Genomic DNA, 19673 nt, shown 5'->3' with positions numbered 1-19673 from the left:
TGCGATCATTTCATGGTGGTTTGGGGCAAATATTTATATTAAAAATGTCATGTTAATTTAAATTAAATGTTTTAAATATAATTAATTTGTTTATTTAATAAAAATATTTAATATAATATATTTATTTATTTAAATATTTAAAAATTGTGGTAATTGAATCGGCCAGTTCATAAGAATCGGGGCCCGTTCACCGGTTCGCCGGTTGAACTAGTAGTTTTGGCCGGTTTAGTATGGTTTGATGCAAAAGCGGTTTTCAAAGTGGATCGGACCAGTCTTGTGTCTGGTTTACTGTTGAACCGGTCAAACCAGTCGGTTCGATCCTATTTTTAGAACCTTGAAAAATTGTTAAACAAATGTATGATTAAAATAAATGATGAATAAACTATGAACATAATTATTGATAGTAAAATAATAAAATAATTAAGTAATTTTTTCTAATTAATTAATGGGTACTAGATTAAATAATTAAAAATCAAGTCAAATAATTCCTAGAAATAACCAAAATAAAAATTTATTTTGAATATTTATAATTGAAATCTCCATTTATTTTACTTTAATGTTTATTATTCTTGAAACAATAGTAAAGCTTACCTAATCAATTTATAATAAAAATAATTTAAAAATACAAATGTTCAAAGCTCCAATGTAGTTTAGCAGACATCATTATCAACACCATGATTGCTACGAATAAATTAACTTGTAAGAAAATAGTTAGTAATCCACTAGATGCATTAGGTTTATTATCATTAAATCACTAATGAGTTACACATGAATCACCTAGAATCATGAATAAAAAAATTCTCTTTTTTATAACAAATTAATGTTTGTTTAAAAATGAGTAACAAAGTTGCCATCTAAAATTAAGCTCCCTATCACTTATGCTTAAGGTAAAGTTAATTACCTCATAAATACTTGCATCTAGCAAAATCACTTATTATATAACATAATAAATTTTTTTTTTTCTTTCGACTACCTCAAGATAGTTCACAAAATATTATATGATTATTTATATAAAAAATAATACTCCACCTAAATGTAATATTGCTAATAAGTAACATGTGTAGATGCGAGCAATTTAAAAATAAAATGTTAAAGACAAGATCTAAATTATATCTATAATACAAAAATTAGAACTACAATTTATAAAACACTAATTTTTAAAAACTAAAAGGCCAAGTAGGGAAATTGAAAACCAGTCATGATACCAATTGAGAAATAATCAATAGATTCATTTGTCATGAGAAAGGGGATCATAAAATTAGATTTTATGAGATAAGAAATAGGTTACACTACTCATGCGGAGAATGCATATTGATGAGAACATCCGACAGTGGAGGGTTTATCAGAGACGGGGCAAGAAATCAACGACCACGATTGCATTCCTTTATTTCTGAGTTATTATTTATTTTTTTATTATTGTATTGTTTCCGATTTTACCCTGACTTGAGTGAGTAGGTTCTTGTGACCCCTGAGGGGCACTTTTATCTTTTGATGTTTATTATTGTACTTGGCTATTTATACCCCTTTTATCTTCTTCAGAGGGGATGATGATGATTATTATGAAATTATTTTCTCCACTTGTGTCTTGGTGAGTCTTGAGAGCTCTTGAGAGAGTTGAAGTCCCTAGGTAAGGGCAACGTATCACCCGTCAGCCGCAAGAAGTGTTCGGGCTCACGGTCCATCTCCTTCCTCCCCAAATCTCAGGCCACCCCTCTTTTCCCTCCAAGCCGCCGGCCATCTTCCTCCCTCCCATCCAAACCGCTGGCTATGATCCCCAACACGGTCGGCCATAGCCCCACCATCTCCCATAGCTAGCGACCTTCCCCTCCAAACCCTGCCCACCGGCCATCTCTTTCCGTGCTAGATTTACTACTTTCATAAAATATTTCGTTATTAACTTGGAAGGTTTTTGAATTCAAACTCAAATAATTTTGAAATTCAATTTTTTTTCGTAAATGATTTAGATTATATTAGGAAAGCCCCCAAATTATTGCAAATCTGAAATTAAATAGGATTTGATTTTAGATCCACATTCAACGTATGTGGACACATTCAACATTTGAGTACTCCTTCCCTTTTCCCTCCTTTTGGCCGGTCTGCTCTCTCCCTCTCTTTAATTGCTTCCTTCCCAATTGGGAGCTTCAATTAAGGAGCTAATTGGCCGCCCCTTCCCTTTATTTTCTCTTTCGCTCTTTCATTTTAGGGAAATTAAAATCAAGTTCCCTAATTATCTCCAACATCAAATCTGAATTTAATTTCAGAAATTTGAATTTTCCATCCCTAGTTTACCCCAAAACCTGAAATAAACTAAACCCTCCTAGCATTGGCTGACCACCCTAGTCACTTTATCGTCTCCTATGCCTCTTCTCCTAGGCTTGGTACTTCATCTAAGGAAGGAGAAACAACACCTCTCTCAGCCTCCTTACTCATGAATGGCCGATCCTGAACAAGATCACGACTTCGTATTCAACGACCAAGGGTCCATCGACATCCTCCGGCCACCGTTCTTCGACATCGACTTTTAAAATGACCAATCCGTTGAAGACTACGTAGAGAGGATCATCTTCTCCCTTTTCACCGCCATCAACCAACAACACCCTACCATTCATTGGCGACTAACTTCTGAATCTTGACAACGGTGAACTCTCCTCTGAGTGTTTTCTCTTCTAAGTTTTCCCTTCAATTGCGGCATCATAAGGATTGTGTAAACTTTCTCCGCAAGCCAATTTATTAAGAGTGTGAGTGAGTTGACCAAACTTAGTGACTAGTCTAAATGATAATTTAGGGATTTCCTTTGAAAATCCCCTATGTTATGCTAAGCTTGATTGAATCGGTTAATGTTATGATCATAAACGATTATCGTGTAATTTGACCTAAGCTACATCATATCTCTTATTATATTTAATCTCTGTTTAATTTGCTAAAAGTTAGAATAATTATTGTTGCTCTAATCTAAGGCGTTTAATTTCAACATTGGATATTTACATACGTATTTAGTTCTACATCACATATTGCCGTATTATTTTGATACCAGTTGAAATATTTATGCTAATCAACATATCTAAAATTTTTGAGCCAATCATATTAAGATCATTAACATGCATCAACGGTGATATTCACAAGCTAGAGTAGAGAGTTTGTGGGGCCAAACTGTGACGCCCCAGGCATCCATAGTGAAAGGATTCGTCGACAGTCTTGATCAATCTCCAATCCTGCTGCCTTGCTCGGACCTGAAAATGTCAACCACATATAATGAGCTTTACAAAGCCCAGCAGGTCACCTAATACCTATAATTGAGATCAAAGCACGGCGATGCTATCAATATTAGGATTTTTAAATATAATTATAAATATTTTTAATATTTTTATATTTTAATTTCTAAAATAATGTAATAATTAATTTTTAAATTATTTGATATGATGAAAATAGTTTAGTTAGGTTTTATTAGACTTTATTATAGTAGAAATTTTGGACGAATTTGAAGCTCACTTTAATGGTTTGAACTTTGGACCACAAACATATTCAGCCAGACCTTACCCAACTTGATTGATACTCTAAAATAATAGGATCCATATAATGATTTCTATAATTTTTTTTTGCGCCATCTTCAAATTGGTCGCGCCGTGCGCTATGCGCCATGGCTCAACGGGGAACTTTGCGTCATGGTGCGCCATTCACCATTGATAAGTATGTCTTCATTTATCACGACCCGACCCGATAAGCTCGCATAGGCGAGGCGGGAATGAAAGTCAGACATTAGAATTTAAAACATTCACATTTCATAATCAAAACATCTCTAAACATATAGAAAGAGCCACTAAAATGTTTCAAGTAAATATTTTTCTTTCTTTTCATCTATCATTCAATATATCAACTCAAATATAGAGGTTCAAAACAAAAAAGGATATCCATAAATATTCCCTTACAAGTCATCCTGAATCCTTCTAACTCAAAATGTCAAAAACCAAAAAGAAGGAACCTGTCACGTAAATGGTGGTTTATCCATCATAATCGCTTATCAGGTTATCCTGAAAAAATGTTCCATAAGTTGGGTGAGTCACAACTCAGTAGATAAAATGACATTCAATTAAATTTAGAGGCAAGAAAAGGGGTACAACATGCATATACTTCTAAGTAAGAAACATTCAACATGCCATAATACATTATTTAAAGTGAAAATGCCTCTAAGTCAATCTTTATGTTCTCTTCCTTTGCATATGCTTGCAATTCTTTCTTATTAAGCATTCATGATTCATTTGATGCCTCATATACATATAACATAATGGCATGATATCATAATAACATAATATTAATCATCTGTCGTGGAAGTATCATTTGTTTTGTACTAATCAACTACACTTAATTGGCCATTCCTTTACCATTTGGTTCTAAAGAACCCTTTATCATTTGGCTCAAAGGAGCCCCTTTACCATTGGCTCAAAAGAGTCCCTTTACCATTGATACTCCATATCAAACATGCACATGCAAACATTCCTTATTTATTCATAAAAGAGACTTTAGCATGTCATTCATGTGTATGATCTAATGTTCTCATATGATGTTACATGTTTGCATAATTATATGAAAAGAGAGAGATGATCATATATACTACATATAAAAGAAGACATATGCATTACATGTAAAAGAAACATAACTTTTACACTTTCTATCATCATTACTTGAGAGATTTGCATTTGTATCATGTGTTCAAAAGCATTCATGTAAGAACATGCTAAGCCACATATGATAGTACAAGTTGCATTTAAAAAGAAATAACTTTATACATGATTGCATTCAAAGAATTTTTCAAATTTAAAAGAATTTCATTTTACCTACCTCATTACGGTGTGATTTGGCAAACGTCCTAACGAACTCTTTCCTTTACACAATCAATATCTGAAAGAAACATAACATAATGTGTAAATATTACATGTTTCCACATAAACCTCTCAAAATCCTAAACTATGAATATAAAGAACTCATCCATACACTATTCTTATACTTTCTAATTGAACCCTTTTCCCAATTCATAATTCATCTATGGCTTCGGGAGAGTATCTAGAATGCGCTCCACGTACTCCTCGACAGTGTGGTCGATATTTGGATTGACGTCAAAGAAAGTGGAGTGAAGGATGTGAACGAAACCTTGCTCGACTTAGGCAATGCCGTAATCAAGATCGAGATCGGCCATGCATCGATCTAGTTGCGTTGAAGTGTTGTAGGAGGTGGTTCTTTGTTGTCGTCCTTGCCGTTTTCCCTTGAAAGAGAGAAGTTTCTCTCAAGAATCCAAGTAGGAGAAGGTAAGAGAAGGTGGCCGACCAAGGAGGGAGGGCTAGGGGAATTTTGGTTCAAATTTTGGGAGATTTAAGTGGAGGGAATTTTAATTTAAACACTTCCAAATTATTCCCTTTGATTGAGAATAATTAGAGAAAGGGAAAGAGAGAAGGGGGGCGGCGAGCATTATAGAGGGGGAAGGTATTAATTTAATTCCAATAGGAGAGGATCACTATTGGAAAGAAATTAAATAAATGGGGTTTGTGGAAATTTCAGCCAAAGGAGGTGGAGGAGAATTAGGATTGTTTCCAAGAGAAGAGGTGGGCTTTTAGGAAACAATTCCTAATTCAAACCATAAGGGGGGCCGACAGCTATAGAGGGATGGAGGAGTTTAATGAGGCATTCAATGCTTACTTAAATTATTAAATTAAGTTTGGAAAAAATATCTCATCCCCTCTTAATTTAAAATTTAAATAGAAATTGATTTAGTAAGTTTCCTAAAATAGGATTTATAAATTAGGTAACTATTTCAAATTCAAATTAATTTGAATTTGATCATTAATAGAGTTATCAAAATTATGAAATCTAATTTAGGAAAGAGTTGGTGGCAAGTGTAGATGGAGGAGGAGCCAATAGGTGGGCCTGCGGTGGAGGTGGCCGTGGGTGAGGGTGGGGTTGGGGTCTAGGCGGCGGGTGGTGGTGGGGAGTTAAGTGGCCGGCGGCGTAGGGACCCTAGAAGGCTTTGGGCCGGCGGCTAGGGGATGAAAGAAGGAGGACAAAGAGATAAAGAAGAAGAACCACGAACCCGATCGTCTACAAGGTTAGTGGGTGATTCAATTTCCCTCTCATAGGGATTTCTCTCTCAAGCACACTCTCAAGATCTCACAAAGAAATCAAGCAAGGAAAAAAAGTTTGTCATTCATTCATATATTAACCTGAAAAGAGAACAAGAGGGCTATATATAGCCTCTCGTACAAATGACTCTAGAAAATAAAAGACAATTATGCCCTCTGGGCTTACATATGACATCTCTTAAGTAAGGTGTAAAAGCGGAAACACTAATAAAATAAATACAACATCAAATAATAATAAAGAAAAATACATAATACGACTCAGAAGTACATCGACTTAATCGTGGCCATAGATCGACGACCACATCTCTGATAGACTTTCGAAGCTCTGATGTCCCCATCAGAAATATTTGCAAAATAACATAAATCAGCTTTTACTGATCATTCTTTTATTTATTTGAAGTCAATACAGAATATCAATATTAGTCTATAATGATTTGATTTAACTTTCAAAAAAAATCAATGGAGCTCAGGTAAACTTGGCATTATCGCCATTGAACAACATAGTGGTCTTTTTTGTCTCTTTAGGGGTCCCTTTTACCCCACCTGCTAAGCAGATATCATATCTTTAGAGTCCCTTTTGTCTCACTTATAATGCAGTGTCATATATGAAAACCCTTCTTCCCCACTTGCAATAGTAAGTTGTACATCATTTTATAACCAATATTTTCTATTTTTTTATATTCAGTATATTTCATAACATAGTAATTCATACTTGACTTGTCATGTATAAAGTTCCATATAAATCTGTCTCTTACTATGCTTATATACCAGGATGTGTTGACAACATATTTAATGAGCTCTTTTCAAATTATTATCAACTAGAAAAATATTAAAATAATCATCTTAAATCTTATTTTAAACTTCAATGATATATATATATTTATATATATATGTGTGTGTGTGTGTGTGTGTGTGTGTGTGCAAGTGGTGGTTCATACATGAAAACTTAGAAGCATACTCAATTTCATTATATTAAACAGACATGATTTATTTTATTTCCACTTGCAAGTCTTTATATGGATATGTAGTTGCTTATTAATGCATATGAAGATGTAGGTTTATGTTCCATAATTGAAATTATCTTATCACAATTATCCTTTTAAGTGAATCAACTGATATTTTATGCATCAAGAATATATAATATTTATTTTTTGTAATTTGTAATTGTATTACTTACTTCTTTGACCAACTGCCTCTTCCAATTCTACACCATATAACATTTTCCTTTGATAAACTATCTCTAAATCTACTTTATGCATATATCTGATAAATCCTAAAGTTACAATTGGTATAAACTTCTTTAAAAACTTTATTGAATTTAGAGAATATAAAAGGTAACTAAAAACATTATAATTTCTTACCTCCTTTCTTCTCCTAATACTTTCCTTCTTATTCTTCCTTCACTGTTTTCCTCAAAGCAATTGCTCACTCTCATCAATTGAATTCACCCACATTCACTCTTCTCTCAATTCCTTCCCTATGCCTCCCCTTATCCAGCAATTCACTGTGCTGATTTCTGCATAGTAGCTGAATACTGCTACAGGGATTCCTGCACTGTGTCGCCCTCTACCACTGTGTCGAACTAATCTACAATTCCGCAGGCACTGTGTCGAACTTCTATGCAGGAACTTCACTCTTCCTTGCGGAATTTCTGTGTCTTCTGTGAATTCCGAACAAGAGAGGCCCGTGCACGTATAACTACGTTGCATTCTTATCTTCAAAACTCTTTAAAAGCACCTATTCATAAAATAACTAATTATCTATTTAATTTAAATTACTTAATCATTTTATCTGTTAATATTAATTTAACAGTAATTTATTATTAAACTTAAAATAAGTTTTACAATAAATTTAATTAATTTAAATATACAAGTTTAAATGTGTTGTGCAATAATAGATATTTAAGTTGTACCGAGTACAATTATCAGCATTGAAAATACTAACACCGGTGTTTTAGTTTGTACTGGAAACAATAAAGAACTGTCAAGGCCACCTTCCAGTCTCTAATGAATAGGGTATTCCAACCCTACCTGCCAAGGTTTGTGCTGGTATTTTTTGACGATATACTAGGGGTGTCAAAAATTAACACGGCCCAAAAACCCAACTCGAACCCGACCCAAATTTTTTGGTTTAGGGTCAACTCAAATTCGAAACGGGTCAGGTTCGGGTCTTGATTTTTAACCCATTTCGAATTCTTGGTCAGGTTCGGGTTGACCCGAAAACCCGAGAATGAACCAATTTTGATCCAGAATCCTGTAGTTCGGCGTATTTACGGGATTTGGCCTCTAAGCACACGAAACGGAGAAAGTTACCTTCACAGTGAGTGAGGTAGCACAGTTTTCATGAGGGAGGTAGCAAGACTACATGAGATCCTAGAATCGATTGTATCAGTTTGAGACAAGATGTTTTTTAGCCAGTTCTAGAAGGAATTGTTCAAAATGTAGGGGACCGTTCTGAAAAGAGCATTGCTTATCATCCTCATATGGATGAACATACAGAGGTGGTCTATCATAGTGTGGAGACTTATCTGGGGTGCTTTATATCGAATGCTCCTAAGTTGTGGGCAAAATGGTTGGCTTAGACAGAGTATTAGTATAACACTTCCTATCATTCAGCAACTCAGACTACACCGTTCAAAGTGTAATACAGAAGAGATCTCCCTCACTTGATATATTATGGACAAGGTAGCACACCGATTGCTTCAGTAGAGTTGTATTTGGAGGACAAAGACAGGATCTTGGGGGAGCTGAAGAGGCATTTGTTGAGAACTCAACAAATTATGAAGAGGAAGGTCGATGCTCAAAGGAGAGACATTTAGTTTGAGGTGGGGGAAAGCGCCATCCCTACAAACATAAAACCTTGGCAAGGAGATGGAATGATAAGTTAGTGCTCCTGCATTTTAGTCCATACAAGAGGTGTTATTTGAACAATTGGAGGACAAAGGAATGTGATAGGGAGTAACAGGAAGCAAGGAAGTGTTGATCAGGTGGAAGGACATATCGGAGTATGAGGCCACGTGGGAGTCCTACTAGATTATTCAACAACAATTCCCTTCATTCCACCTTAAGGACAAGGTGGTACTTGGGTGGGGGGGCGGAGTATTGATACATCGGCAACCCTTGGGGGATAGACCAAGGAAGAGCTGGATAGGTCGGTCGAGCAAACCCCATACCAGAGAGGGCCGTAACAAAAGGGGGCTAAACCTAGATAGATTTCGGCCCTTTTTGTGGGACCCAGAAAACATTAATTCATTATGTGAGAAGAAGAATTAAGAATGTGATTAATTATGAAGGATTTCCTAATTGAAATTCAAATTAGAGAGGAAAATATATTAGCAAAGGGGGGTTGATTAGGAAGGGATTAATTGCTATGTTTGGAGAGCCGATATACCTCTTGTTTAAGGTTAAGTTTAGGGTTTATTTTGTTTTTATGCATAATTTGATTTGAAAGTTGCTATAGTTTTCTTTTTGTGAATGCTTTCTAACAGCGTCTAGGTGGTTTGGGAGAGCTGATATACCTCTTGAATTGTAGATCACGTGTATCTTGCTTTCTTATTGAAGTTATAATAAAAAATCAGCCACCTATATTCATATTTATGCAGTTTTTATTTTGTGTGTTTGCTGTTTTTGTTTCCAAGGCGGATCGGAATGTTGATGTTCATGTTGCACGGACATAATTAATCTAGAACCTATAGTTGTTTTGTTTTCTAAAATATAATGGTTTTTATCCTTTTTCTAGTTAAGTTTAATGAAATTTATCTTCTCAATAATACTTTTTAGTGCTTTGTGTTGCTGCAGAATATGTGCTGGTTGTAATACTGAAATTGGTCATGGACGCTTTCTCAGTTGTATGGGCGCTGTTTGGCATCCTGAGTGTTTTTGCTGTCATGCTTGCAATCAGCCTATATCTGATTATGAGGTAAGGAAATGCCTTTATAAGATTTGTACTGTTCATAGCGGCCAAGCCATGTCAAAAACTCACAGGCTATTTGGTGCAGTTCTCAATGTCTGGGAACTACCCATATCACAAATTTTGTTACAAGGAACACTATCACCCAAAATGTGACGTTTGCAAGCAATTTGTAAGTACGCTCCTTACTGGACCTTAATTGTGCTTTGATTTTTCATTGATATGTTGTCCCAAAAATCTCTAAGTGTCTCACCTCATGCAAGTTATACTCTTGATATGGCATTCTAGTATTATGATGTCACCATTAGTCCTGTTACAAAAACTTCTGCTTTGGGAATTGGCAAACTAAATTTTCTTATTGAATAATTTATGAAGACACGATAAGCATTCCTTTGCCACATCTAGAGCTCAATTATTCTTTTGTCTTTATTTAAATGCATTTTTATCTACAATCCATCGAGCCAGAAAAACTTGATTACAGTTCTGAAGGTTTGCATGTTCTACTAACCAGGTTTACAGCAAGTCATCATCATGTCTATCATTAACCCTATTCCAACTGTCTGTGGTTGATTTCCAAACCTCGCAAAGTATTATTTATGTTATAATCATCAAGATGGGGTTGATTTGTGATAAAATGATGGATCAGATATGACAATGTAACTTTGATGCAACTGCAATATTTTCATAGCATTAAACGCAATGCGATGCATAAGTGTTCTTTTTTGCTTCAATGTTTAAAGCGGAGAGGGGCTGTTGCGAAATATAGCGTTATATATATATATATATTATTTGCATAAACTAATCATTTAATCAATCAAACTTAAGCCATAATAATTAATAATTTTAGCAAATGTAATAATATGTTTAAGTAATAGTAATTTTTCGGTTATTTGAAAGCTTAAAAAAAATCAAAGATATAAATAATAAAGTGATGAAAGAATACTTAAAATTAAGAATACTTGTGAGATTGAACTAGCTAGATACAAAGAGTTAGAGGCTATGTGAAGCAAGAGAGTGTGAATATGAGACATTGAGAAGCATTCTTGGGAAGAAACTTATGAGCAATAAGTTGCTAATGCTAGTAACAAGAACCAGCTAGAAGTATATAGGAAAACTAAAGATTGAGCAAGTGTGAAGAGAAGAACCAACCAGAAGTAATAGCTCCTGAAGGATAGAATGAAGACCTAATAAGCAACGACTCAATAATTATTAGAAATAGTGAAAAGTGAACTTTTGTGCCTAATTATTGTGGCAGATGCTAAACCGTACCATGAAATTTGAACCTGGATTTAGATATGATATGGAGCCAAGTTCACCATGCTATAATGTGACATGGTGAAGCCGCGCAATGCGCAAACTGTATTGCGAGTTTATACTTCATAGACAAGCAATGCACATTGCCAGTATATCGCTTCACTTTAGTACTAGAGGGGGCTTTGAAGCACGTTGGAAATAAAATGTTATATGCATTCCATTATGTTAGTAGACCGGAGAATCTGGTAATATTTCAGTTTCCTGTGGCACCAGCATCATCTTCATTAATCTTATCCCTAGTTACTTGAGGTTAGATTTATGAATCCAAATTGTTTTGATCAGTTCTCAGTTTTGAAGAGAAAAGTTGAGAGTTAATGCTAGGTTGTTAGTCATGTAAACACGTGCAAAATCAATCTGTAACTTAGAAACATAATCTAAAGTTTTGTGATCTCTCCGTTTGTTTGCATGACATCGGACAGTACTAAGGCTCTAAAACCATTTTTCTGCACAATCGTGTTAGTGATAAGTTCTATTTGCATTTTGCCTGTCATATTTTAGAGAACAAACAGGGAAAATCTTATCTGCATATCTTTCTGTTTCATTTCTTGTGTGGATGACTTTATTCAAGTATTAGGAAATATGTGTAATTTTGTTTTATATTAGTTTCAGAAGTTTTGAGTATTAAAATGTCTTTAGTGAAACTAGTGCAACTTATAATTTAAACTTAACTAATCAATTTCAGTTTTACTTCATTTAAAGCATATATATATATATATATATATATATATATATACGGGCATGCCTAGTTGGTAGAACAAAAATGCTAGCGCAGGTTTAAGTATTAAAGCTGCAATGAAGTTAGTCCATCAATCATCATGTAAAGTACGTCATCATTCTTAGGATTTATTGAATTGTTTCACTAGAAGAGAAGGGATGCTAAATGGTGGAGTAGATTGTTGGCCGCAATACAAAATTTTAGCTGTATTATTATTATTATTTCAGGGGGGAATTTGAACTATTTGCCTCATACTTCTTTTCTTCTTATTATCTCTTTTGCAGATCCCAACAAACATAAATGGCCTCATCGAATATAGGGCACACCCTTTCTGGCTACAAAAGTATTGTCCCTCACATGAGATTGATGGTTCGCCTAGATGCTGCAGCTGCGAACTAGTTGAGGTTGGTTGCATTACACATGAAGGGATGCCTTTACACTTATCCATTAGTAAACGCGGAGTCCGCACAATTTTGATGCTGACAATTTGAACAATTGTGAATGCTACATTGAATCCCACATAAGACTGAAATTTACGTTATTTCATAAATTTAATTGTACTATCTCAAGAAAATCTAATTATTTATGTTTTCTATCTTCCATCAAAATCTTAGTTTACATGAGGACTCGATGTCATTTGTGATGACCTTTTGTTATTTCCTGTTACTGGATATCAGCCAAGAGACGCAAGATTTGTGACACTTGATGATGGGCGGAAGCTATGTCTTGAATGTTTGGATTCAGCTATAATGGACACTAGTGAATGCCAACCGCTTTACCTAGATATACAAGAATTTTACGAAGGCTTGAACATGAAAGTAGAGCAGCAGGTTCCTTTGCTTTTGGTAGAGAGACAAGCTTTAAATGAGGCCATGGAGGGGGAAAAGGGTGTAAGACTTCTTTTCAATTTATTAAAGTTCTCAGCTAAACTTATGCTATAACCTGTTTAATTTATTAAAAGAACTTATTAGTTTTTTTTTTTTTAAACTGGATAACAGGGACATCATCACCTTCCTGAAACTAGAGGTCTCTGTCTCTCCGAAGAGCAGACTGTTAGCAGTGTAAGATCACTTGGGTGCTTTCAAATGAAATACTGCCATGTATTTTGAAATGAGAATGCTTTATTCTGCGTCATTTTTCAACATTTATTAAATTTCGTGCTTTCAATTGACAATATTTACGTTGATCAGATACTTAGAAGACCTCGAATTGGGAGTGGTAACAGAGTAGTGGATATGAGGACAGAGCCATATAGATTGACACGACGATGTGAAGTCACAGCCATTCTAATCTTGTATGGGCTTCCAAGGTCTTGATAATTATGTTTAGCCTTATCCCCTTTGGTTTCGCTATGCTTTCATGTACGCTTACCAATGCACTTATACCTCATTTATTTTCTTCGAGTTGGTTTAGTATTTTTTCATTACAATTTTCCATGTAAAAATGATATTTTCTTTCCTCACATATGCATATCCATTTGCCTATAAGAACATATGCGCATTGAGGAGCAACTTTTAAGTGTTTAGGTTTCAAGAGAAGGAAAAAGGCAAATTTAGGTCCATGCTGTTAAGACTTAGAGTAATTCCATGATCATTGTCATCTTTAATTTTATCTTCAATACAATGAATTTTGTTTTTTTTTTTATGCTTAATTTCCCCCACGTAGTGGGATAAAGGCTTGATGTTGTTGTTGTTGTTGTATTTATGCTTAATTTCCAGGTTACTTACTGGGTCAATTCTAGCACATGAGATGATGCATGCTTGGCTACGACTTAAAGGTACATTATAAGTTTTCATATCATTGTTTCTTCATTTAGTTATTGCTTGATTCTTATTTTGTTGAAAGTCAGGAACTATTATAGTGCAGAGCATCTTACAGTAGACTACCCTATCATCACTAGCCTTATCCCAGTCATATAGGGTTCAACTTTATGAATCCTTAGCTCCATTAATTTTTATTGAGTGTTGTATGAAGTGTTAAACTGAATGTGCAAATTACTTTACACAACTTTTATCTATTCAAAAAATCAGACTCCATTGTATTTGGTCTATTTACTTGTTCATCTTTAGGACTTTGCTCTCATGCAAAGGGATTAAATTTAGATTAATCTCTTAATCAACCTTCTATCCAATCCCCTATATGGAGCCAAATTTTAAGTCATTATGATACTAATGAGTTGGATCGACAATTCGTAGTTGCTTAATCATATATCACGAGCTTTATATCATGTATCAATAGAAAAAATGGTAAATAGTCATAACATTTCAGAATAAAAAAGTATATTATAATAAACATGCATAATAATAATCTTGTTGTGTACGCCTCCCAATGAAATAGTTGTTTTATTTTGGTTTCTTTGTTTTGACCTTGTTGATAAAAGTTTATAGGGTTCACTCTTTATTCACATGTGGAGTAGAGATCGATAAGTATCAACAATAAATATTTTTCTTGGTGTGGTGGGGTAGGTTCTCTTTACATTATTTTGTTGTTATTTTAGAAATATATTGGGTTATTAATAACTGTAATTCATTTTTGTTATGATATAGGTTCCTCAATGACTCAGAGTCTTTATAAACATAGTGATGGTTTCGCCCTTTTATGTTTGCTTCATTTTTATATTGTATACCTTTTAAAGGAATTTGAAGGCTCATACACACTTTTCTTGACATGGTGGGGGGTTATATTTTAGCTTATATGCTCACACCAATATATAATTTCTTGGTATGATGGGAAACTTATTTTAAAGGTTGCCTAGTGCGCCATACCATGCATGCATTTGTTAACATGATGGAATGCCCCAATAGTTCATTTTCCTACTCCTACGTGCTATTGAAATTTCATACAAAATTTTACATATAGAAAAGGTTGCCAACTCATATCATGATGGCATTGGGTGAAAACTCACCCACAACTATCAAGAAAAACAACTTAAGGCCCTTTCATTCTGGTCATAAGCATGCCCAAGGAGTATAAACCTTCAAATTTTTATCTTCATAGTCAAACATAAGCATGAAGTTGAAAATAAAATTGATGATGCCTTATCTAAGTTAGTAGTAATTCTTAGAATTTTGAATCCCTGGTTTTGATAGAGTAAAAGGTTGATTATCCTTCTTGCCCCAAGTTTCACATCTTATATGATGAATTAAAGGGCAAGTCATTTTGATGAGGTGTGGATTGAGTCACTGTTGTCTATATATTGGCAGAGGATGAAATTTGAAGACATCATATTTTTTTGGACATTTAGGCCAATTAAGACAAACTCACACATACAACGCATATACAAGACTCGAATCCAAAACCTCTTAGTTGGTAGCCTAAGCTTCCAACCAACAAATCAAGGGAGTTGTGTTAATTTTAAATTTGAAGACATACCATCATACTGCTTTTGCCATACATTAGGTCATAAATTATCAAACTATTTCAAGGCTCACCAATGAAAGTATTTTTAAATATTAGGTGCGTGACATTCCACCAGAAGTTCAACCTCCTACCTAGTTGGTGGAAGATCCTTAGAAATTTTGGTTTGTTCTCAAAACATGGAATCAAGTTCAGACTCTCATCTAGAGATAGTGATTGATGTTCTTTCCTTTACTAGCTCCTTATTGTTGGTTGCTTCATCATTTGTTGATTTATCAGTTAAAACAATCCTTAGCTCTTTCATCAAATTAGACCATTCGCTGTGTCAATTCTCAGTTGGATAAGAGATTTAATATTCTTTATACCAGAAGACGTAAGAATCAGAAGAAAATCTATTAATAGTCACATATATTCTCCATGCTTCAAGCTAGATGATTCAAATTGATAATTTTGTGATTTTCATGATCCATAGGATGCTTCATCCTTGATCTTATTGTTATTTATTTCTTATGGTGTTTTATTTTTCCTTTTTTTCTCTAGCAATTTTTTGTAATTGACCTTGTTTTATTCATATCATTATCTAGTTAATATATTTTGCTTTAAAAAGGAGCAATTCATTCAATTTGTTTATACGGGGATTCTCGTCAAAGATTTGCCACTTCCTATCCTATCACTCGATCTCGTCTCTGGGATTTGTGGATGCATTTGATATTTGTGATTCAAAATTACGAAATGAAACATGTACTTGAAATTGATCTTATCATTTGCTCACATATTGTGATAGATATTGCTAATTTTTCAAGCCATACGATTCAGAGAAGGAAAATATTTTGTTTCCCATCTTATTACCCAAAAGAAGTCTTTGGGATGGATGGCATGTGACACGTGCCAAGGCATTTGGCATGTTCATTCCAGATGTCATCCATCTAATGACCTTGAAAACCTTTTATTTGATAGTTTTTGCGTGTCATAGCAGTACTGGATTGGTTATATGGCGTCCTTTGGGGTTTGTGTAATTGTTGCAGCTAGCAGCACACAAAATATAGTAAAATCTTATAAAATGATTCCATCAATGGTAACTTCTCTGATCACCCTGTGGAATAGAAATTAGCTGATTAATTGCAGCCTAATCATGCAGGGTACCGTGGACTGAGTCCAGAAGTGGAAGAAGGAATCTGCCAGGTGCTGGCGCATATGTGGTTAGATTCAGAGATCATGTCAGGTTCTGGCAGTTTTGGTGCGTCCACCTCATCAGCCTCTTCGTCTTCAGCAACAACAAAGAAGGGTAGGAGATCACAATCTGAAAGGAAGCTTGGGGACTTCTTCAAGCACCAGATAGAATCAGATACCTCATTGGCATATGGAGATGGTTTCAGGGCTGGCAATCGGGCAGTTCTTCAGTACGGCTTGAGATGTACTCTTGAACACGTCAAATATACTGGGAGTTTTCCTATCTAAATGATTGCTTTCTTCATTTTCATTATTTATTTCCTTCTTGCTCTTGCATTGTCTTTAAAGAGAATACCAATATGATTTGTAATTATCATTGAAGACAAAGAAAATTGAGAGAAAATCAAAGGATATAGGCCTAGAGAGTTCTCATGCGGGGAAGGCATTTGAACAGTTTCTTTGGAATTTTTGTTATATATTAATTGTGAACAATTTAGACTGTGATCTTTTCTTATGCTCTCAAGAGAATTATTCTGACTCTTTCATGAAAATTAAGAGGTCAAATATCATACAGGTTGAGGCAAAGTTTGTTGTCCAGATCTTCTTTTTTTATTTCTCATGCCAGCAGTGTATAATCAATGCATTTAATCACATCGTCTTTATTCTCTTCTCTTAGGCTATTGATTACGGCGTCTTATCTTAGTAGATTATGAAGGAATTTGAACATGGTCGATAATATAATGATGCTGATCACCAAAAGCAAACGTACGTTAGCGATTGGTTCGCTGAGATCAGCATTCAACTCCAGTTCCAGTTTCCTAACCCTAACATATGAGTTCGGCTTCGCCACTCCTCAACCTCTCGTCTTACAAAGCCTGGTACTTTGCCTGACCAAGAAGGGACAAATATTTCTAGTCTAGTACAAAATGCAACAATCGCTCGGTGATTAAACCATACTTGGCCCTTATCATTGGACTTCCTCCAGGAACACGTTTCTTTCAAGTTCAAAGCCCTCAACTTGAGATGTACAGGAAAACGTTTCTATAATGCATTTAATCATATATAAAATTAATATTTTTTATTCTAAAATTCAATTGATTGAAAATAAAATCAAATATAAAATATACATTTTGTCCAATTATTTATTTCTCATGCTTTGACTATAAGTTTTTACTTGGTATATGTTAGTAGTTACTGAAGGATTGAGTGCTAGCTTGGAAGCTTATAAATAGCCCCTCACTTCATTCCTATAAGGTTAATAGTTCCTCGTTCTTCTTGATATGTTACAAAAAGTCAGCTTGATTGAGCACAAATCTTGATGCAAATCTAATTCGGAAGTGTCTAAATTAAATTTGAGACAATTCAAACTCTAATTTTAATAAACTAATAGTCAAATTGAACATCTCAAGATGTACCCAATGGCACTGAATTCAATTCAATTTGAGCCCAAATGATTTCAAATCAAAGTATAAAAATATTCTTGAAAGCTTCATAATGTCAATTGGAAGGACAAATGATATCCAAATATGATATTCAATATGACATGAATATAGTCGAATTGAGTGGCTCGACAAGACGAATCCAAAGATCCCATGATCACTTAATTATGATATCATTAAGATACTTAAATGCTTGATAATTGATTCATGATCAAGTGAATCAAAATGGGTTGTCCAATAGAACACTCCAAAATTGTTCTGTATTTTCTCCATATTTACTAAGAATGTTACTCCTAAAAATTATAAATAGACCATCATTCACATGAAAAAAGGGAGGAGAAAGAAAAGAAAAGCTAAGGGCTTGAAGAATCCAGGAGCTCCACCCTGACGCCACCATCGACGAATTTGTGCCACTAAGTCGCCATTCTTGAACCTCTGGTTGACCATCATATGGAAGCCACTAACAAGCTTTTTTCCCACCGTTGTCGCTCATTGACTACGGTTCTTCCAACCATTGTCGATAGTCGACTACAGATTCTCCGATTTCCATCGCCTACCAACCACATATCTCACCATAACACCGTCAATCTCAACACTATTTTTTCCGCACCTCACCTCATGTCGGAGCAAGCTCAACGAATCTTTTCAATTTCTTTCGCCCAAATACAGTCCTACCGACTAAACGAATAGGAACATTCTCTAGAGAATAGCTGTCATGTTATTCTTCAACTATGTAATGTGTTCTATACAATATGTATTTTCTACATTAAGCCAACACCCTTCTCTGAGGTAGGGGATTATTTATATTCAACCATCAGCACTAGAGGAATCATTTCAACTAGGCATGGCTCCATGACTTTCCCCCTTTTTTGGGATTTTTCACATAAATTTTTTGTCTCTTATTTATGATGCACCCTCAAACTAGATCTTCATACAAAGCTAGGACATTAAACTTTATAATTCTTTACTGCCATGAATATTCTAAGAAGCAACAGTAAGAATCAAATCTTGGCTGGAAGGCAACCTTTTCTATAATCTCAAAAGATCATTCACATCAACATCCTAGGCTTAGGTGAAGCAATTAGGTAGTCTCTTTATCATGCCTTATTATCAGGTCAAAAAGAAGTCCTTCAATATTGAGGCCAACTTCATCACAACAACAAGCATACATTGTTTTATCACCTCTCAACCATTATTCAATGCTGCATCAATTTTATAGGAAACAAATTTGGACTAGGGGGCAACCTTGGTTATAACCTCAAATATGGTTGTCCCTCTAATATTTTACTTGTCCAAACTAATATTGATATTAATCATCTATCATTAAGTTTCCCACGAATATAAAAAAAGGCTTCAACTGAATTCTAACTATCTAAAGTCCCCAGTTGGACTTCTACTCCTCGGGCAATGTTATTTTCCCGACCTCAAAAAGACAATAACTGTCTAAAGACAGATCAATCTTCACATTTGATTCAAGATACATGCGACATTAACTCCTCCCAATCAAGGTATAATTGATACATAGGAGATTTAATTTGGCCTATTCAATATAGGTTAGCATTATTGAGTAATGTTTTGACAAATAACCTTGGATAGGTCAAATATCCTTGATGGATTCTCTCGGGCTCTTTCACACATGTT

At 34.7% G+C, this 19673-nt stretch overlaps 1 protein-coding gene across 3 annotated transcripts in view; it reads left to right on the top strand.

The window, feature by feature from the left end:
- The window catches only part of LOC110096551 (protein DA1), a 60874-nt gene extending 43730 nt beyond the window's left edge, over positions 1-17144 (top strand). For 2 of the 3 annotated variants that reach the window (XM_020822566.2, XM_028693298.1), the window contains exons 5-12: positions 9926-10046; positions 10126-10209; positions 12351-12470; positions 12744-12956; positions 13065-13127; positions 13257-13375; positions 13785-13843; positions 16562-17144. In XM_020822566.2, the coding sequence (XP_020678225.1) occupies positions 9926-10046; positions 10126-10209; positions 12351-12470; positions 12744-12956; positions 13065-13127; positions 13257-13375; positions 13785-13843; positions 16562-16881 (1099 nt within the window). In that variant the 3' untranslated portion in view covers positions 16882-17144. The remainder of the gene's footprint in view (positions 1-9925; positions 10047-10125; positions 10210-12350; positions 12471-12743; positions 12957-13064; positions 13128-13256; positions 13376-13784; positions 13844-16561) is intronic. The other variant, XM_028693299.1, reaches the window with a different exon arrangement.
- The last annotated feature ends 2529 nt before the right edge of the window (positions 17145-19673 follow it).

This window comes from Dendrobium catenatum, unplaced genomic scaffold, assembly GCF_001605985.2.
Source record: "Dendrobium catenatum unplaced genomic scaffold, ASM160598v2 fragScaff_scaffold_249, whole genome shotgun sequence".
Taxonomy (NCBI): Eukaryota; Viridiplantae; Streptophyta; class Magnoliopsida; order Asparagales; family Orchidaceae; genus Dendrobium; species Dendrobium catenatum.
The sequence above is the reverse complement of the archived record's forward strand: the minus strand, read 5'-3'. Positions and strand labels throughout refer to the sequence as shown.